The following is a 21,471-nucleotide window of genomic DNA, read 5'->3' on the forward strand; positions in this document are numbered from 1 at the left end:
TAAGAAGGCAAGAACCCATGGGGCAAGGTCAGTAATTGCTCAGTGCCTCTCCCAAGATCCACTCCAAGCTCTAGGAAATTGGAGTCCTGTTTCTCTTACTGCTGAGGGTCTTTGTGGGCAGGGGGCCTGGGGAGGGAAGGGGGTTAGGGTGTTTCATTCCTCCCAGCCCCCTTGCAGAGGCAGCATGAGGCGAGTGATGGTTCCCAAACATCTCAGAGGAGGGCTGGACAGTTCCGGGGTCAAGGGCAGGTCAAAGGGACCATAGCCCAAGGTGCTAAGAGCAAGCGCTCCCATTCCTCACAGGTGTTCAAGCTCAAGCTCGCAGAACACGCACCCATTTGCACACAGGAGCTACCCACCCTCACCCCAGGCCGATTTCCAGCACCACCGGCAGCACCCAAATAACATTCCCTAGAGACTCCCCGCTCTCCAAGCACCTGAACCTGGGGCTGGTGAAGCAAGGCCATGGGGAGCAGCTACCCACGACCACTGGCATTTGCCGGCAAAAGCACTTTTGATTCACAGCTTCAGTTAGTGCCCCACAAAGGCTCTCAGGGGATACACTACTTACTGCAGCTCCATTTTACAGATGAGGAACCTGAAGGCCAGAAAGGCTCGGTGCCAGGTGCAAGATACACAGCCGGGACGCGGCAGAGCTGGGATCTGAACCTGAGGTCTCAGAGGGGCCCAGTTAGGGGGGCGGGGCCGGCACCTACCATACTTGTCCCCGTCCTCGCCGCGGGCACTGATCCTGCGGCCCAGGACCTGGATGTGCTTCCCGCTGGTCCGGCTGTAGAGCTGGTACAGCCGCAGCTGCTTACGGCTCACATCGTCCCGAGCCCGCGTCTGGTTCTCCACGTGGATGCGGAAGTCCACGTTCTCCTCGGCCGCCAGCACCTGGGCAGGGAAAGGGGCATCAGTGATCTACCTGGGAGGTCCTAGGTCCCCTGCAGATAGGAGCTGCGTTCACAGCAAAGAGCCAGAGCCCCTGTGTGCCGGCTCTGTATGAGGCCTTGGCCCAGACTCATACCTGCCCTGTTACCACCTCTGTTTCACAGATGAGGCAACCAAGACTCGGAGAGGTGAGGCAAGTTGACCAAGGGGGCCCAGCCAGGAAGTGGCAAAGCTAAGAATCAGGCCTAGGTCTACGGGACAACAACACTTGCCATCTTTCCACCACAGCACCAAGTTAAAGGAAGCAGCATAGAGCATTTGACCTTGGCCACACCGACTCCTTCCCAGTAAAACAGCAGAGCGGAGCCCCGACCCCGACCACATTCCAGGGTGGCCATGAGGATAAAGCGAGCAAGTGGGGAATAAAGTACCAACATGGACACGGAGATGGGAGAAGCGTGGGGGGCATATCACTGTCGTTTGGGTGCATGGCAGGGAAGGACAGAGGCTGCCAAGTCACCCTGGGAAGGAATGGGCCAAAATCCACTGTCACTCGTCCCCAGGAGCCGGGGACTCTCCTCTCCATGTCCAGAGAGTCCTCATGCTCACCCACACTCACCCAGCATCTGCCCCCACCGCTGGCCGCTCTTGGAGAAGACTTCATTTTGCACCTCCCACCAAAAGTCCCCGTATCCCCAGAGGTTTAGTTCATGTCTGACCACATCCTCCAGGAAGCGGCCTCTGGCTATGCTGACATATAACTCTCCAGTCTCACTTCCTGAACATGGCCTCTCACCTGGACAACTTGCAGCCACCTCCTCGCCACCTCCTGTTCCCATTCTTGCCCCCTGGTAGTCTGTCTTCCACCAAACCCAGTCACTTAGTATAATCCTCCCTCTTCACACTCTCCAGAACTTCCATCACATCTCGACAAAGGCCCCCACCACGGCCTCAAGGTCCTTCATGATGAGCACCCCGCCCCCCGCCTTCATCTTTTACCACTCCCTCACCACCAGTTACACTGGCTGCCTTATTACATTGCTGAGGATTCCAAACACAAAATATACCTGCCTCGGGGCCTTTGCACATGCTTTTTCCTTGGTTTCAATATTCTTTCCCAGATTTATACATTCTGGCCCCTTTACTTCATTAGGGTCTCTGCTCAGTGTCACATCCTGAGACAGGCCTTCTTTGACTGTTTCTCTGAAGCAGCCCCCACTCCTCTGTCACTCTCCATCTCTCTATCATGCTTTGTTTTTTCTTTCTAACACTGACCAACCTGACATAACTTCTATTTATCTGGTTTTTGTCTGGCTCCCCCTGACTAGGCTGACAGCACCATGAAAGCTGGGGCTGTCTCTTTCTTGCTTGTTGCTATATCCCCAGCATGTAGCACGGTAGAAACTCAAATATTTATTGAATGCATGGATGAATAAACAAATGAACATTGAAAAGATGTGGAGTTCTGGCATTCCATTTAGTATTAAATTAGGTTTTCCTATGCTTTCCTTTCCTAAATGTACATCTGCCCCATTCCATCTGAAGTGAATTATTCTTGAAGCCCGGACAGCGTTCTCGGTTTGTTCTGTGTGCCCATGAGGTCTGACACGATGCTAGGCATGCAGGACCCCATTCCCATGACAGTATGGCCCCACTCAGCCCAGGGCAGGGCTCCAGGGACCAGGGCTGCCCAAGCAACTGTCTCACCTCTCAACTGTGAGCTCCCAAGGGCAGGAACTGTGTTTTCCTCATCGCACACCCCGTGCCCGGCCCAGGGTCTCTGTCCCCAAGCTGACTTACATATGTCCTCTGACGCTGGCCTGGGCCCCACAAGCAATTCAGCAGGACCACAGTATTTAACCTTCACTATCATCCTCGGGGTGGAAGTATCATCCCACATTACAGGTGAGGAAACTGAGGCCCCAAAGCTAAACTGACAAGGTCACAGTACAGGCAACGGCAGAGTAAGCCCCAGTTATGGCCGCAAAGCCCTTCGTTCAGCCCCACTTGGTTGGGCCCCACTTGCCCCTCCGGCACGATTGGGAGGAGGTCCCAGATTCGAAACCCAGGGGTGCGCCACTCACTAGCTAAGAGACCCCAGGCAAGTCACTAACCCCTCTGTACTTCAGTTTCCTCACGTAGAAAACGAGAGGGATGACAGTGGCACCCACGTCACGGGCTGCCCTGCAGATGAAACACGGAAGTCTTAGAACAGGGCCTAGCACAGAGTACGCTCTCAGTAGGTGTGAGTGAGGGAACCCAAGGGGCATTAAGAGGCTCACCGTGAATCCTCTCCGGAAACACCCTCAGATCACACTCCTCGTCCCTACACGCAGGGCACTTCTCCTCGCAAATCACACTTTGGGAAGATGCTATTGCTTCCGGTCCTTCCAGACACCCCTGCAGCATGGGGATGCTTACCACCTCCATTTAACAGATGTAGAAACTGAGGCTTTGAGCCACACGGCCAGTGGTGCAAGGCCCACCAAGGGTGCACGCCCCTTACTTCCTCTATTCTCCGTGGCCAGCCCCTGTCATCATTCACAGCCAGGCTCTGACGCCTGGGACCCACCCCCTTCCATATCCTGATGCTCAGGGAGGGAAGAGCTCCATCGGCCCCTGAGGTTCACACCTGGTGGGCGCATGTCCTGAAGACCCCCCCACCCACGGCCCTCGACCTTCCTGGTATGACTTCCTGAGGTAGCCCGGCCCTGTCCCCTCCCCCAAGGGCAGGCCTCCAGCCTCCTTCCCTGTCCTCCAACTCTCCTCCTGCTCACAGGAGACCTTATCGACCAGAGGTCAAACCAATCTCCTTACCCTGGGTCCCCAAGGGGAGCTGCCCTGCCCCAGAAGCCAGCCTCCCATTAACGATTTTCTCCCTGGCCCACTGGACAGAGGCAGTGTGGGTGACCCAGGGTCAGCAGGGGCTATCCGGTGGCCCTTCTCCAGGATGTGGGGGGAACAATCCATCTTGCCCAGCTTCCACCATTTAAGCCACGTTCTGTGGTCACATTCTTCCCAAGGGAGGTAGCAGGGGTGGGCCTCTGACACATACACAGAGTCCATCCTTCTGAAAAGGCAGTGAGGCCCCTGGGCTTCCTGGGCAAGACCTCTGGGGAGCCCCAGGCCTTTGCACAGGTCAGGCCCTCTGCCCAGGGTACCCTGCCCCCTCTGCCCAGCTGACACCTGCCCTCAGGTGCCTCCTCTGGAAGCCTTTTCTGCTCCCCATCCTCCAGCTGGGTTAGGGCCTCTGGGCACTACAGTAATGGCTTAGTGTCCCCAGAGTTTAGCCTGTCCAGCTCATCCGGGGGTCTCCAGCTCTGGCCCCAGGAGGTTGCCTGGCCGATGTGTGCTAAATGAGGTGAGGATGGTGAGGATGAGGGAAACCTAGAGGCCAAAATCAGCCCCACCACTTACTACCCAGACAAGCAGAATGCCCAACAGAGTGGTGGCAAGGGGCGTCTGCAAAGCTATCAGCTGCTAGGCTTTCCTAGGTACTTCCTTCCAGGCACTGTGCTCCGAAGCCCTCTGTGGTACCTCCTACAATTCCCTCAGCCACTCTTGGAGGTGGGCACCAGGTAGAGCTCGCTTCGCAAAGGTCACTGGACCTCTGAGGCATCTCTCCAGGGCCACGGAGCCAGAACGCGGACAAGCAGGGCTCCTGCATCTGCCTCGGGACCAATCTCTCCCTCCTCCTCTCTTGCTCATGGGGTAGTAGGCCACTTGTCCCCGGTGCCTAAGAGGGGGCCTGCCTTCCAGGCCTTTCCTAGAATAGTCAGAGCGGCTGTCTGCTGGCTAACGCCCCTCCAGGTGCCCAGTCGTCTGGGCTGTTGAAGAGTTGCACGGTGAACAAAACCAGACTGGCACAGCTCTCACAAGGTGAGCAGGGCTGGCACAGACAGGATGTGTCCTTAGGCACAGGAAGGCACCTTCTGTCACTCTGCCTTCCCCCCACCCCAAATTACCTTTTGGGTCGAAGCAGCTTTTCCCACAGCAGATGGCATATAGAGGGGTCCCCATGCAGCCCAAGACTCCCAATTACCACCCCCTGCCAGCCCCTTCCCTGCCCTGAGAGCTGGGGCTCCGGTGGAAATATTCACTCCCCCATCCAGGAATTGCACAGAGGCAACAATGGGCTGACAGGTTCACGTCTCCCCACACCGGGGTCCACGGAGGTCCCAGGCCTGGCACAGACAAGGTGTCTGGTGGGACAGAGCCCCCTGCCTTCGGCCTGGCCTGCAGTGGAGCCCAGCTCTCTAACGCACAAGGCGAGTTTGGTTCCTACCCCACACTCTGCCTGGCTCCCCACTGCCCACAGCACCCGCTCGGGGGCCTTTACAGTCTAGCCTCTCCTACCTTCCGAGCCTCCTCTCTCAGGCACCTGGGGTGAACCTTCCATGGGGTGATCTCAGTGCCAGCTTCCAGACATCAACCCAGGTCCCCTCCTTCTGGCGCATCCGTCAGCCACGACTGCTCCCTCTGGCTGAAGATCTCGGCCTCGTGGACCCACTCATGCTCTGAAGACACGTGTGGGGGCTTCCTGTATCTCCCCACCTTCCACAGACATGGTCACACATCACTTATGTACACACACAGCACGAGTGAGCACACACCACATGTAGTCAACAACAAAATGACTCGCACTAACTGACGTCTGGGGTCACCTGGCTCCACCCTGAATCACCACTCGGTTTGGTATCTTTTTTTTTTTTTTTAAGTTTATTTTTTTGGTGGGGGAAGGGGCAAAGAGAAAGGGAGAGAGAGAGAATCCCAAGCAGGCTCCTCACCGCAGAGCCTGACACAGGGCTTTAACTTACAAACCGTGAGTCACGACCTGAGCTGCAACCAAGAGTCAGACGCTTAACTGACCGAGCCATCCAGGCGCCCCAGTTTGATTTCTTTAACCCCTCAGTTTTCTCACTAGCAGAATGGGGATTGTTCGTAATATCTATCTCAGGAGCACCTGGGTGGCTCAGTTGGTTGAATGTCCAACTTCAGCTCAGGTCATGGTCTCCCAGTTCCTGGGTTCGAGCCCCGCATCGGGCTCACCACTGTCAGCACAGAGCCTGCTTCAGATCCTCTGCCCTCCTCACTCTCTCGCTCTCTCTGCCACTCCCCTGCTTGCGTGCATGCTCTTTCTCTCTCTCAAAAATAAACATTAAAAAAAATCTATCTCAGAGAAAAAGACAACACAGCCACAACTTTTTTCTTTTTCTCTTTTCTTGTGTTTTGTTTTCTGAACAGCCACGCCACGACTTACTGAGCGCTTTCCTCTGTGCTAAGAATCACTTTAGGTAAACTACCTTATGGGATTCCCAGGGTGGGCCTATGAGTTCTATAATTATCGTACCCACTTTACAGATGAGAGAACTGAGGCTTAGAGAGATTACATCGCTTGTCCAAAGACACTCACTACTGAGAAAAGGAATCCAGATTCAAATCCATCTCAGTCTAGAGCTCAAGCTCTCCACCCCTTCACCCTTGCCTGCTTTCACTCTCTCCTCTCTCCACCCCCGCCTCTACCTCTATTCAGGATGGCAACTGGTTCTGGCCACAAGCCATGGCTGGGGCAGGGATTGGAGCAGGGATTAAACATGAAAGGGCTCAAGGCCTTGAGCTCACTCCCCCTACTCAAGAGGAGGATGGGGTCACACTGCCCCCTCCCGCCCAGGTCCCCATCCTTGAGGCCTCATACAATCCATGCCCCTGTCTCCAGGCAGCCTGCCCAGAAAGGGAGGGTCTCCCCGTCCCAGGAGGGGCAGCCCACAGACTTCCGGCCACATTCCACCACTGCCTGCCTCCTCCTCCAGCAGCAATGTTGCCAGCCCTGCTGAGGGCGTTCAGAGTTTCTCCAAAGTCTCAATTCCCCCCTCCAGGAGTGGTCCCGGGTAAAGTCAGCCCTGCTCTCCATCCCAAAATGCAGCTCCCCACAAACTCTTCCTAGAGAGCGGGCCTGGACTCAGGCCCAGGAGTGGCTGCCAGCCCCAGTGCTCTGTGGCTTCTTATTATTCGTGAGGGAGAAACTAACACTGGCTCCCACTTGCTAGGTACTTGCTTTGTGCTGGGGCCTGAGCTAAGCACTTTGCAAGCAAGGTCTCCTTCCTCCTCACACAATCTGGGCTGGTCAGAATGATTCCCGTCCCTGTGACAAAGGGAGACACAGACAGGCCAAGGGACTCATCCACGTTGCACACAAAACGACAGAGCCAAGATCTGAACCCATCTTTGGCTCTAGAGCCCATGGATTTTCCCCAGCCGGCATCTGTAGGTGGAAAAGGGAGGAGGAAGGTGGAGCCCACCTCTGGATCTGAGTTTGGCTCAGGTTCACACTCCCACCACCCCCTTCAGCCCCAGGCTTTCCCCCTCTATCCCGTCACAGTCCCTACACCCAACCCAGCCAGAACAGTGATGTTGGTGATGTTGTAAAGGGCCCTTCCCCACCCCCAGCCTGTCCATTAAGCTCCCAGGGCTACCAAGGTATTGATTGGCAGGGCTGAGCCATCAGCATGGGAGGGAGGTGCTGCCACCCAAAGTGGCTGACTAGAAGCCCCTCTCCCCACACATCAGCCTTCTCCATACAGATCGTCAATACGAGTACCTCTGGTGGTCAACCCTGGAGCCAGCTTGGGGAAGGAGGCAGGACCCCTAAAGACCCACATTCCCTTCTTTTATTTATTTTCCCCTCTCCTTCAAACCCTGTTTCACTTCCCTGTCCCTTAAAGCATGTGGGTGGGGAGAGTGGTCATGCATACCGACCAGAAACAAGCCCTTTATTCTGGCATTCAATGCCTACCATGGCCTTTTACATCACCCCTCTTCCTAAACTTGGTGCTCCAACAGGCTTAGAGTCCCCTGAGCATATCAGGCTGTTCCCTGTTTCCATCTAGAGATATTCCATGTGCCTGCAATGGCTTTTACACACACACACACACACACACACACACACACACACACACACACACACTCATTCACTCACTCACACATGTACACACAGGTTCACACCATCTTCACCTGCCTTATTCTTAATCTAAGATTCAAACAGGGCATCTTCTCTGGCCAGATCCTCTTCCCCCAGTCTGGTTTCATGGCCCTTCACCAGGGTACCCATGGCACCCTGGAGCCCATGTCCCCCTGCAGCCCATGTCCCCCTGCACAGACCCCTCTGATTTCTCTCAAGTCCCCAAGGGCTGGGATAGGTCCTGAGTCTCCTTGCCCCATGCCTGGTGCCAGAAGGGACCTGCCCTAGAGAAGCTATGGCCCCTCCACTCACTTACTCAACAGTCATCCCGCCTGCCAGGTCTGTGCGATGTGCCGCAGGGCCCTCGGGATGGGTCCAGCCTCCCTTGACTTCCAGGAACAGGCCTCTAGACGCACCAACGTCAAATGCCCAGCTGCAGCGCGTATTACTTAACATTTACAGTGATCCAGGTGCTGTGCCCCTGGGTGATCACAATTCACCCTCGCAGCAACCCCAAGAGGGAGGTTCTACCCTGACACCCACAACAAAGATGAGCCACCGTGAGGCCGAGCAATTTGCTCAATCTGAGACTACCAAGGGGCCAAGGCGGGGTGTGATCTGGTGGGCCAGATCCAGAGCCTGAGCTCCTATGCATCCCTGTGAGCCTCACGGAGAACACACTGGGGCCTGTGACAGTGACAAAGTGCAAAGAGGTTCCAAGGCAGAGGCGGAATGGGGATGAGGGAGGTAAATAAAGCTGCCCAAAGCATCAGCCCAAAGTCTCTTCACAGGGAACACCTTGAGGAAAAAACTGAAGCCTTGGATGCCTTCTTGGCATTCTCTTTAAAACCCAGTCCAAGGCCACCCAGGCAGCGGATGTCCCATAAATGTTTGCTGATCGCTACTGAGGCACAGCACCATAACTGAGTACCTACTGCATACTTGGCCCAAGACATGATTCCAATTACACCTTTGGGGAGTGGTATTATCATCCCTATATCTTGTGTGATGAGGAGGCAGAGACTCAGAGAGGTTAAGGATCTTGCCCAAGGCCACACAGCCTGGGCGTGGTGCAATGAGGATTAAATGCAGGCCTAAGTCCAAAGCCTGTGCTCTCAACTTGGACAAGAGGAGCCCGGAAGTCACCGACGCAAGGAGTATGTCCCTCCTAGCCTTGCCCAGCACCCTGCAGCACGATACCCACCTAACGCACACACAGAGCATGTAACTGATTTAACGAGTACCATTACACATTATTGAGTGCCAGCTAGCTACTCTGTGTGCATTAGCCCATTTAGTCCCCACAATAACCCTTAAGAACTAGGTATCTCTCACTGCCCCCGCTTTACAGATGGGGAAAACAGAGGTGCAAATTGTTGAAGGTTAAGAAATTTGCCCAGCAGCACACGATTCAAACCAAGGTCTCTCCTGTGCCAAAGCCCATGTGTTCAAACTCCACGGAAGTCATCTAGCTCACGTCACTGATACCCAGGTGGGTAAACTGAGGCCCAGGGAGGGAGGCCATTCAGTGAGCCAGTGACAAATCCAGGACTGATCCCAGGGGTCCTGAGAGTGTTTCTGCTCTGTGGCCCACGGGAGGCTTGTCCTTGGCCCCATCTTCGGCACTGGAGAATTTTAAATGGCCCATGGGCGTGACACCATTTAGATGTCAGAGCAATGAACAAACACCTCCCAGCCCCTACCAGCAAGCCTGATTAAAGCCTGAGGGGCCCGCTGACCCACCAACATTTCAGAACAAGTCCCCAGACTCAGGCCCAAAGTGGAGACAACAGGCCTCTGCCCTTTCTGAGGCCCGGTGGCCATCGCCCAGCCCAGGCCACCCTGACAAGGCCCTTAGCACTACCGCTGTATCCCTGGCATACAGGGTCCCTGTATCCCTGGCAGTGTTCTGCCAGTCTGCGAGTGGGGGCGACTGGACCCGGTAAGAAATGCGGAGCACACATTGGTGAACCAGAAAGTCCCCGTCCTCAGAAAGGAAACAATCCACATCTCCCATCTCCTGGCCACCGGGAGGAGACAGTGCCCTGGGGAAGGGGAGCTTACCACCCTGACAGGGGCGTGGGGGCCAGGGAGCCCTCCCCAAACAAGAGGCATTAGGGCTAGAGCCCTGGACAGAGGACCAGGCTCCACACTGGCCCCTGCTCTCACCCTTAGGAAGCAGGGACCGCTTTGTTGGTTGTTTTCTTCCCATTCTACACATGCCAAAGCTGAGACCTGAGAGGTTAAGAAACTTGCTGAGGTCATACAGCAAAGGTAAGGCAGTGTGACAACAGGGAGCCAGGCTAGCGGACTCCAGAGCCCTTAGGCTGCCATTTAATAAGCCTGGGGCCCAGAGCCAGGTGACCCAGAGTCGAAGCCAGCTCTGCCTCTGTCCTGCTCAGTGGACAGAGGCAGGTTATTTCATGCTTCTGGGCCGCACTTCCTTGTCTGTAGAATTCCCTAGTGCCAGGCTGGTTGTGAGGCTTAGCCTCCGTGATGTGAGAAAGAGCCTGCCTGTCACATAGCGACCCTTTCAGTCCAGAACATTCCAGGAAAATCAGGGTCTGCAGACTCTGAGTCAGATGCCTTCCATCGGAGACACCTACCCGGGCTCTGACCATCTGGTACGACGGAGACCCATCAGGAGAATCCGAGGGGAATCTCTCTCTCACTGAGGAACCCTAGCATGCCTCTTGGAACTCTCCTTTCCCACCAGTATTCTTTCTGAATAATTTTGGTATTCTTTCTGAAAAAGTCTGTCTGGTGTCGGGGAAAGCATACAGAATCTTGAATCCAGAGTCTTGACTCTTGGCATTGGCCTTCAACAAATCCCCTTCCCACTCTTTGCCTCAATTTCTCCAACTGTCAAGTAGAAATGCTACCCCTCCTACTTCAGGAGGAAGAATGGTAGGAAGAAGGAAACAAGCTTCCTGATGCAAGAGCCTTAGAGTTTTCCTGGGCTGGATATGCCAGCCTCCCTGCACTTCTCAGGAGGCAGGATTAAAGGAACTCAGGTTTATCTGGCCTCTCCCCTCTAGCCTGGATGCATCTTGAGGCCAGAAACTGACCTGGGTTGTTCCCAGGGCTGGCAAGAAGCAGGTTTCCAGCAAGTGTTTGTTGAATGAATACCTGCCCGGATGGACAGAAGGATGACGTTGCTGCCTTAAGAAATCAAATGTGCTACCCAATAGGATAGCTTCCCATCATCCTCACGTCCCAAAGGACTCTGTCTCTGGCTTTCCTATTGTAGCCAATTAGAAGAAAGGTTCAAATCCTCACTGAGGAAGCCAGGTGTGGGGGGTGGTCAGGCCAAGAGGGGGCGTGGAAGGAAACTTCAAAACTTGAACACATCATGCGGTGAGGGAGGAAGTGGAGCTCTGGGAGTGACAAGGGCTGGGTGGCAGAAACCCCCCTTCCCAGGCTCGCCTCAAGCCTGGCCTGTCTGGGGAAGGCCAGGACCTAGCCGAGCCTGGCGGTAGGAACAATGTCAGGCAGGTGCCGGCCAAGCTGCGTGAAAAGCCCAGCCCGGTGTCATTGTCAGTGCTCAGCCAAGTGCAGAAAAGCAATTTACTGGTCACGCCGCCTGCTCCCCTCGGAAATTTTTAAAATTCTTCCGATTTGAGCTATCCGTGGTGTCCCAAGTTGTATGGAGAAGGGATTTTATTAAATTCCCAGCTTCCCGCTTCCTGGGGTGGCCAGCAGGGGGGAGGGGGCAGGGCGGGGCTCACCACATGGTTGGTTGGGGGGGAGCGAGGGGGAGGGCAGTGTCTGGCATTGACTGTGCTGTCTCGAAAATGTGGCTAGAGATGGGGGCTGATGACCGATGGCTGGGGAGAAGGGAGGAGCCCAGAAACTCTAATGCTAAGACTGGAGCAGTCCCCCAAAACATAGAGGTGGGGGAAGGGAAGGGCATAGGTGTGTCCATTTCCCAGCAGAACAACATACCCTCCTGGGTAGGTGAGAGTTTCCAAACCCTTCTCCACACTTAGCATGTATCACTTCAGCCTCGAAGCCACCCATCTCCCAAATGATGAAGCTAACACTCACAGGGGTCTACAAAGGAGGAAGGAGGAAGCTGGGACTCGGGTCCAGTCTGCCAGATTGTAAAGCCCTGAGCCCTTCCCACCATGCAGGAAGGCCTCCCCTGGCCCCAAGGGAGCTCTCGCCACCCCTGCTAAGTGCACCCTGCCAGCGAAGTAGCTGCTCTCCCAACACCGCCTCAGCAGGCAGCGGACCTCAGCTCCCAGCAACTACCACTCCCACCCCTCATCTCTGCCTCTCACGGCCACTCCACCTTTGTCCCTAAAGCATGAGTGGGGACATAAGCCTGCCGTTTCTTTATTGTTTGGGAATCATAGGTGCTTTTGAAAATCCATGGAGAGCTGAGAGTCCTCTTGAAGATGTGAGCACATCTGAGCACCATTTTGGTGCAACGTTTCAGGGGCCTGCCTCCTCCATAATCCCGTCCTTAGATACTCTCTGGGTGCATGGACCATGGGTTAACTACATCAGCCTCATGGCAGTTCGGATGGGGAAAGACTGCCAAGAAAGGAAGAGGGAAGAGAGCGGGGAGAGGAGGCGCCATCACCTGCTTGAAGCCCTAACCCAGGTGTCCCACCCAGCTCTTTCCTAAGAAGCTAGCTCTAGCTCTGGCCAGGAGGTGGAGGTGGGATGCAGAGTCCAGGTTCCCTCCCTCACGCTTCCCCAGAGAATACAAAGACCATACTGCAAACCCTCCTGGGCCCTGCTTTAAGGACCAAGGGGCAGCCAGCACCAGGAGGGCAACCAAGTCCACAGCCATTCCCTGCCTCCAATGCCCATTTCATCACGGCCGCATTCCCGGGTGCAGCACTTAGGGAAAAGAGCTCCCATCCAGGTAAGACAAACAGATCCCCTGGAGTGACCCTGAGTCCTGCCCTCTGCTTGGAGACTCAGCTGTAAACCAGGCAGGCCATGCCTGGCACTGGCTCTCTGACACCAGCCATTCCCACCCCTGCCCCCACCATCATAGGGTCACATCTGCTTTGGCAAACAGCCAGTTTTAAGTTACTGACTCCAGTTATATTGATTCAAGGAGTCACTGGGGACCCCGGCCTGACTTAACAGGAGGACAGAACCCATCAGTCTGTCTGTCCGTCCACCCATCCATCCATCCATCCTTATAGCCCCCCACCCCAATTAGCTGCCCCAAGCCCAGTGTCCATCCTGACGCTGAGTCCTCTCCCAGGAGTGGAAGGCGAGGTAAGCAGACCCGCCACCACACCAAACACTGAGAGAGGCTGCTTGAGTCTCAGCAGCACTCAACACTCACAACACTCCTTATGCCGTAAAGCTGGGAGAGCCACCATTTTCCCTGCTCGAGGGTCTTTTGGGGCACCTCTGGAACCCCAAAAGCTACAACCTGAGCATCTTCTCTAACCCTGCAGACACCTGCCTTCAACCCAGGGGGTAAGGGGCATTTAATCTCTTTTGGCCCCTATCCAGCTCCTCCTAGGGCCCCTCCCTTGCAGCTCTAAGTGGGTGGGGGGCTAGGGCAGCTGGCACTTCCTATTCCCTTTCCCTTTGCCGCCCCCCCCCCCCAAACCATGCTGAGGCAGCCCTGGTCTGGTTCTAATCGGGGCTGAAGTCGCTCCCTCCTTCCCTCTTCTCTTTCTTTGCCCCCCCCCCCCCCCCCCGCTTTTCCTTCATTTCCACGGCTTTGGAAGCCAGCGCGTTCCAACTGTCTGCGTGCCAAGACCTTCCCGAGTCTGAAAGCTGCTGAAGTAACAGATCAGATTTTAGCAAGTGCTTTCCAGGCTGAGCGCCAAGCCCTCTTCTGATTCACAGGGAGCGAGCAAGCGAGCGGGGAGCAAGGCAGGGAACAAGCCGAGGGCCACACCACCTTGGGCAAGGGTGTGCAGAACGTGGCCAGTTCCGTAGCGGCTTCAAGGGCAATGGCCCCTCAGTCCAATAGCCCGTCTCTGCTACCTCTCACCGAGTCTCCTAGCGCTCGCTCGCGTGCTCTCTCTTTCTCTCTCTCTCTCTCCCTCTCTCTCTCCTGCAAACGCCTTTGAAACCACAGAGTAATTTACAACTGAAGCTTTCTCCCTGGACTCAAAATCCATTCGGCTGAAAGGAGCTTTTTTGTTTGGAAGAGCGAGCGGAGATATTAAGGGACGGTTGGCAGGAAAAATGCCCAGGTCCCAACTCCTCGCCGATTGTGGGCAGGGGGGCTTGAAGCAGGGCACATTGCAGCGGGTGAGTCCGCTGGTTCCGGGGATCTCTTCCCAGCCGAGGCCGACAGGGGCCGCGCCAGTCTGAGCCCTGCAGCACAGCCCCTTGCCCTTGGCTGGTCCCCCGCCGGCGCAGGGCGCGCGCGGAGCCGCCCTTTGGCGCCCTGGGAACAGGTGCACTGGGCTCGGCGCCCAGTAGGGGTGGGGCACAAGGAGGGGGCGCGGCCCGGGGAAGGGGGGTCGACCTGTACCGAGAAGCAGGGGCAGGGGGAGGTCAGAGTCAGGATCCCACATACCTGTACCTGGAAGCACAGCAGCAGGAAGTGTAAACACCTGCGGGAGAGAGATGGAGAGGTGGTCAGTGGGACTTGAGGGAGGGGGGCACGCGGACAGACAGACCGATACGCAGTCGGAAAGTCAGACGAACGGCCGGGCGGGCAGACAGAGTCACAGGCACACGGACAGACGGCAAGGCAGGGTAGGCAGCCCCGCGCGCGGGCGCTTACAGGCAAGTGCAGGCGGAGGGCGCTGAATACATCGCTGGGCGGGGGGGAGGCGGCGGCTCCTAGCCCAGCCTGCACATGTCCGCTCCGCGCGGCCGGGACCGGGCGCCTCCGCCGCCGCCGCCGCCGCCGCCGCCGCTGCTGCTGCTCCCTCCTCGCCGGCTGCTGCTGCTGCAGACTCTGCTGCTCCGGGGCGCTCCGCGGCGCGCCCTGCGGCATCAGCGCCCCGCGCGGCTCCTCCCGAGCGCTGCGCCCTCCGGGCTGGCGCGGGGGCTACGGGGTGGCCGCCGCTGTGCAAGAGGCGCCCGGCTGGTGCGGGGAAGCTTGCTCACTGCTGTCCGTCCGTCTGTCCGGGCGTCTGCGGGAGGCTGGCTGCTCGGTTCACTCCGGGGGCAGCATGCGCAGCGGGGCTGGAAGCTGGGGCGCGCTCTCCGGCCGGGGCCCGGGGCGGTGCGGGGCCAGAGGTCAGCGCTCCAGGGCCGGGGCGCGCGGCTGCAGCAGGAACGCGTCACGGCCGCACCGTCTGGGCGCCCGCCGGCTCATGTCTCCTCCTCCGCGTCTCTCCGGCCGTGCGCATCGCCGCCTCCCACCACTGGCGGCGGCCGGGGCGTTTTCTACGCGCGGGCGGCGAGGGGGCGGGGGGCCGGGGGCGGGCCCGGGCCCGAGTCGGCACAATGAGGATGCGGGGCCCGGGGGCTCCCCCCTCGGGGCGCGGCCGGACGGGCGCTCAGCTCGGCTGGGTGCGCCGCGCCCACATCAAAGGCGGCCCAGCCTGCTTGCCTGCCTGCCGCGGCCTCTCCACTGCCTCCGCCTTCTCCTGGCGGCTCCGGGTTGGAGGGAGGCGCTCAGACTCTCGGCGACAGGACCGGCGAGGGGCAGAGCCCGCGAGGCTGGAGCTGGTGAGCGCTGGAAACCGTCGGAGCTCTGCGCCCGGGCGCAATGACCCGCGCCGCGGCGCAAATGCTGCCGGAATTGGGAAGGCTGCGGTCCCCAAGAACGCAGTTAGGTGCGGGGCGTCCTCACTCGCCCACATTCGCTACTAGCACTCACTCACACCCTTTAGCGCAGGAGTGGGGAGCCAGGAGGGGGCGGGTCAGGCCCAGCCCCCGGGGCGGCACCGCTTAAGAGGGTTCGTTTTTACCCGCCCTGTGAGTCCACGCAGGAACGTGGCGTGCCCCAGATGCCTACTCGGATGGCTGGCACTCTTAAGTGAGACCCCTTCGTATCTCTCCGTCCTTGCCCCTGCGGGAAAGGGGTCTCCAGGACTTCTCTCCCCCTCAACCCCTTCCAGGACTCTCGGGTCGCTTCTCCCGCTCCCAGCTGGGCTCCCGGGTAGACAAGCCTGCTTTGGAAACGCGCGGCTGCCACCTAGCGGCACTGAAGCGTCGCTGCAATCCCGCCCAAGAGGGCTACAGGAAGCAACCAGCAGAACTCTGGTCAGCGACCACTCCAGGCCCTCCTCCCGCCACCTGGCTGAGACTTGCTTCCGTTTGCACACTAAGCGAATTTAGTCCCTTTTTAACCAGGTCAACAAGGAGGACATCTCTTCTCACCGCCTCTCCCCGCTTCAGAGGCGTCACTCCCGCCCTTCCCACAAACTTCAGAATTGTAGGTGTTCTTGTCATGTGCAACTGCCTCACTCTCTAGTGAAGTTTCTAGTGGCAGGCTTCCTGATGCTAAGGGAAAGAGGTCATTGTGGGAAGGACACTGAAGAACAAACTCAAAAAGCAAAATTCAGAAATCCATGCTATCTGGCTAGATCCCTCCTGTGTCCTTGGCGGCAGCTGACAGCCTTCATTTCACTAGAGCATAAACTGAAGTAGCTGCTGTCAAACAGCGCTATTTCTCAGTTACGGAATACGAAATTTCAACTGTTCCAAGTATCAGTCCAAGCTGTTTTAAGTTCCTTTTAAAGCTGAGGCTCTTAAACAGGCCGCCTCTATTTCAGCATTGGACACAAGAGCAGAAAACTTCTTGAAAACTGGGTACTGGGTGATGGAAAAGGTCCCTGTGTGAAGCACTGGACTCAATTTAGACATTCTCATTGCAAGGACTGATCTTGCTATATACTATTATTAGTTACTTTTAAATGGAATGCGTATATAACTATGTTCTACGTAAAATGCTTGCAACTTTTTCCAATGTTCAGATAGTGTGTCTTTCAACTGCACAAATATCACCCAAGTTAAGGCTGACCCAAAAGGTCCAGTCAAGAGAACAGTCCTGAATAAGAGCATCAACTCAAAAGTCAGAAATCCTGGATTTGAATATTGCCTCATTTACTTATAAATTCCAGCAAGTAACAGTCTGAGACTCTGCTTCATCTACAAACTATGGCTAAGAACAGTAACAACCCAAGAGTTGTTTCCAGTTACTGAATGAGGTCATTCAGAGTCTGGCACATAATGAAGGCTCCAAAGGTTTTAGCGGTTATTAGTAATTGTAATTATGATTCTCAGATTTTCACTTATGATTTCATGAAGTAGGTAGTATCATTCTCAACTTACAGTTGAAGAGGTGTCTAACCAGAAGGTCGTGACTCCAAATTCACACCTCAAATCTAGTTTTCATACTTTTCTTACTCCATACGTGAATCTTGTATGAGGTTTTCCTATCTCAATTTGACATGTTCATATAGCACTTAATATGTAATACTAATTTGGTAGTCACTTATCAATTCATTCAATCACCATTTATTGAGATCCTACTGTCAGGCCATGGGGGAAGAAAGACAAGTTCTTGTCCTGAAAAAGCCACTTCATTGGGGGCACCGGAGTGGCTCAGTCTGTTAAACATCTGACTCCTGATTTTTTGGTTCAGGTGATGCTCTCATGGTTGGTGGGATCAAGGTCTGCATCAGGCTCTACACTGCCAGCACAGAGCCTGCCTGGGATTCTCTCTCCTTCTCTGCTCCCTTCCCCAAAATAAACTTAAAAGTAATAAAAAAAATAATAATAAAAAGCCACTTCACTTCTAGGGAAGATGGGCAATGAGCAAGTTAAGAGAGAAATTCTAGCTTGTTATCAGGGCTTTGAAGAAAACCAGTGGTATAGAAAACACTTCTAGGTAATACTTGGGCTAAGACACAAAGGTGGAGAGAACCAGCCATGCAAAGGAATATTCCAAGCAAGACATCAAGTGCCTGCAAGCAGAAAAAGGCTAGGTGACAGGAAGGACTAAGCCAGGGGTGAGTGGCAAAAGTTGAGGGTAAAAACAGGCAAATGCTCAATCATGACTTGTAGGCTCTCAGAGGCCAATACGTACCCAAAAGCCTTTTTTTTTTAAAGCCACTATTTATGTACAATTCTTAAGTGCGTATGTTTTAAGTGTGAGTTTGGAAAATGTATGTATGTCAACACCTTTCTGGAGGTACCTGTGTGGCTGTCAGTTAAGCATCGGTCAAGCACCTCGATTTTACTTCAGGTCATGGTCTCAAGGTTCTTGAGTTCAAGCCCCGCCCCTGCATCCAGTTCTGTGGCGGACTGTGTGAAGCCTACTGGGATTCCCCCTCCCTGTCCCTCCTCTCAAAATATAAACAAAACAAAAACCTAAGGCATAGGCTCCCCACACCCATCACTGGTCCCAATTTAACATTTGTTGGCACTAGATTCTAGTGTAACATAAACTGAACCATGTATTATGTGCAATTTTGTGTCTGGCCTCTTGCTCTCATGTTGAGATTCATCCTCCTCCATTGTTGATCAGTTGTTCATTCTTATTGCCAAGTAGTACTCACCAGTGTGGACATGCAATTAGTCTGTCAAAGGCTTTGAAACTAAGGGTCAAAATCCATTTTTTCAAAAGGTTACTGTAGGTAATAATGAGGTGGAATGTTCCAATTGTGGCAGTGAGGGAGGCCAATGCAGGCCACTACAGTTTGGGCTACATGGCTGTGTGCTAATTCAGTTCCCAGCTGTAATAAGCCAGTAATACCCCCTTGCTGTCTTCCGCAGAACTGAAAATTTAAAGGGAGTTGAGAATGTGTATTGACTGCTAGTACAATGGGATGTCAAGTCCAACAGGACAGTTAACTGTTTTGCTTACTTACTAATCCTAAACCCTTAGAACTTTGGGACACAGTATACATTTAATTATTTTAGATTCCTCCCATCTCTTTTTCAAGAGTGAAAGTAAATTAACATCTGACATTTTTTTTCCCACTTCTCCCCAACATAAGACTGTAAAATAAAGTATTTTGGAGACAGATGAGAGAACCTCAGCCTAAGAACCCAGGACAGAGCCTCAAGCCTTCAACAGCATCAAGTAGTTTGGTTAAGAGCAGACCCTTAACACAGATGAGCCTCAACAATTTTCTCAAAACCAGCACTTAGAACTTTCACAGCATTAAACAGGACCGCTAACTGCCAAATTCATGAGTCAGGGAGCAGCAACTGGCTCTTTGGCAAGAACTGGCTGGAAGGTAGCCTTAGACTTTCTGAAATAACATTAACCCTTTACTGTTAACTATACTGGAATTAAAAAACTCAACAAAATGAAAAATTTTAACCCCTTTATCTCCAGAGCCCAGACCACTACCTTTGATTCAGAGCATCAGTGCACATGACCCTCAACTTTTCTTGGACAATTTCAAAAAGCCCCACACCCTAGACATTTTCTCTCCCCTCATTAAGCTAGTGGTTGTCAGCCAAAAAAGTTACAGTGAAATACCAATACAGGATTTCAGGATACTTCCAGAGGTTACCAGAACATCAACCCATCATTCTGAAAATTGGTAAGTGAAAACAATAAAACATTAAAATATGTTTTTCAAAGTCTGGTACAAAGGGAAACAAAGTGGGGATTTTAAAAGAAATGTCTGCAGAAGAGTGAATGGTACTGCTAAGAACTAAGCCATTAAACATTCATATTCAGCAGACTGGCTTAAGGAAGAGAAATAGAATTATTCCATCAAAAAGTACTAAATATAGGGGCACCTGGGTGGCGCAGTCGGTTAAGCGTCCGACTTCAGCCAGGTCACGATCTCACGGTCCGTGAATTCGAGCCCCGCGTCAGGCTCTGGGCTGATGGCTCGGAGCAGCCTAGAGCCGGTTTCCGATTCTGTGTCTCCCTCTCTCTCTGCCCCTCCCCCGTTCATGCTCTGTCTCTCTCTGTCCCAAAAATAAATAAAAAACGTTGAAAAAAAAAATTTAAAAAAAGTACTAAATATAAAAAGTATTACTCCTGGCAAATCCCTAAGTTCTCAAAATTAAGAACAAAGCAGCTTCTCTTACAGGTCCCTCTACTATGAATCAAAAAAGATTAGTATTAGGGACAAAGGAAAATAATTGTTTTTTTCCTATTTATCTTAGAAAACTAAAAATGTGGGGCGCCTGAGTTAAGCACCTCGTGATTTCATCTCAGGTCATGACTGAGCCCCATATGTTGGGCTGCATGCTGGACATGGAGTCTGCTTGAGATTCTCTCTCCCCTTCTGCCTCTCTGATGCCCGGCTGGTGCTCTAACATAAAACTCACTATTTTTTAAAAGCTAAATATGCTTTAAAACTTTAGTTTTCCCAAAGTACCTCATTTGTTTTTAGCAATTAAACCAATATTGATCTAAGTACGGCCAATGTCACTTAATAATTTGCACTCCTTGAAAAGGAGGAATTTCTAGTCATAAGCCTTACCGTATTTAGTTGGCTGAGGTCTAGAACCAAGCACTATTAGTGACTTTTGAGGCACATGACATACCTGGAATCTTTACTGAAGATGGATCTGATTAGTTTTATCTTATGAGCAAGAACAGGGTACAGGGTCACCAGTAAGGCCAACCCTAAGAATGGGGAGTAGTGCTTTTGATTTTCCTGCTACATTCGTACCCATGAAATAATAAACCCAAGTGTTAACTTCTACACAAAGCTACTCAAATAAACAAATCAGACCTACATTTTGGAGACACAATGCAAAAGTACACTTCTACTTTTGAACATTTTAAGTAACTAATTACCTAATATACTCCCGTATCATCACATTCTGCAATGTAAATCACTACCTAGGAAAGAAACGACAACTCTATTTAACTCATGGTAGCACTATTTTACACCAATAAGTTTTAAAAAATCATGTGTAGCTTGTTTTGGAATTCTATCAACTTAATGATCTTTTAAACATTAATATAAACATCCTTTAAGCCAAAGGCACTATTCAGTGAAATGAAGAACAATGAACATTCACCATTTCCATTGGAGTCTCCATTAACAATGGTATAAAATGAGAAACTACAAGAATAGACCTCCTGGAGCGAGGAAATGGAACACTCAATGAAGAAAAACAAAACCTGAAGTAAATGACTAGAAGAAGCACCTAACCCCTGGAAACTGGGATTAGAAAGACAGTACTGCACCAACCTTTTCCCCACCTCCCAAAATAAAGTTACTGTACCAAAAACACTCAAGAAATTAAAAGGCTGGTGTTATCTGTTCATCCCATCAAAATATCTGCAACTGCAGCCTCATGAGCAAGAGCAATCCTCCTAATCAATATAAAAAAGACTGAGAGGTGAAAAAAAATGAGTAAACAATGCATGGGGTGAAGAGTTTCTTCAGACTTCAGATACTATGTCCCCAAACACCATGGAAGAGCATTTGGAAGTTAAAAAAATAAAACACAATTTTGATGACATAAAATAGTCTCTTCTCCTAAAGTTTAAACAGAAAGGAATGAGGAAAAACATCCAAGAGAACCAAACAGAAGGCCTAAGAACGGATAGAAGTTAAGCAAGAGACTGAAATCTCCCAAGAAAATGGCCCCAAACTGGAAGTCTCTGGAGGACAGACCCAGTTTACCCAGGGCCCAGAATAAGACATAAAACTTTAGAAAACCAACAACAATCTTAATGAATTCTCAGAAAAACTGGTCATATACAAAAGAACACATGAAAACATCAGGAGGAGGACAAAAAC

At 53.0% G+C, this 21,471-nt stretch overlaps 1 protein-coding gene across 1 annotated transcript in view; it reads right to left on the reverse strand.

The window, feature by feature from the left end:
* The window catches only part of FGF18 (fibroblast growth factor 18), a 32,838-nt gene extending 17,703 nt beyond the window's left edge, over nucleotides 1-15,135 (reverse strand). Inside the window, exons 1-3 of the mRNA XM_047842555.1 lie at nucleotides 14,571-15,135; nucleotides 14,361-14,397; nucleotides 717-897 (exon numbers count right to left, since the gene is read on the reverse strand). Of these exons, the coding sequence (XP_047698511.1) occupies nucleotides 717-897; nucleotides 14,361-14,397; nucleotides 14,571-14,602 (250 nt within the window). The 5' untranslated portion in view covers nucleotides 14,603-15,135. The remainder of the gene's footprint in view (nucleotides 1-716; nucleotides 898-14,360; nucleotides 14,398-14,570) is intronic.
* Between the last annotated feature and the right edge of the window lie 6,336 nt (nucleotides 15,136-21,471).

Source organism: Prionailurus viverrinus, chromosome A1 (genome assembly GCF_022837055.1).
Source record: "Prionailurus viverrinus isolate Anna chromosome A1, UM_Priviv_1.0, whole genome shotgun sequence".
Taxonomy (NCBI): domain Eukaryota; kingdom Metazoa; phylum Chordata; class Mammalia; order Carnivora; family Felidae; genus Prionailurus; species Prionailurus viverrinus.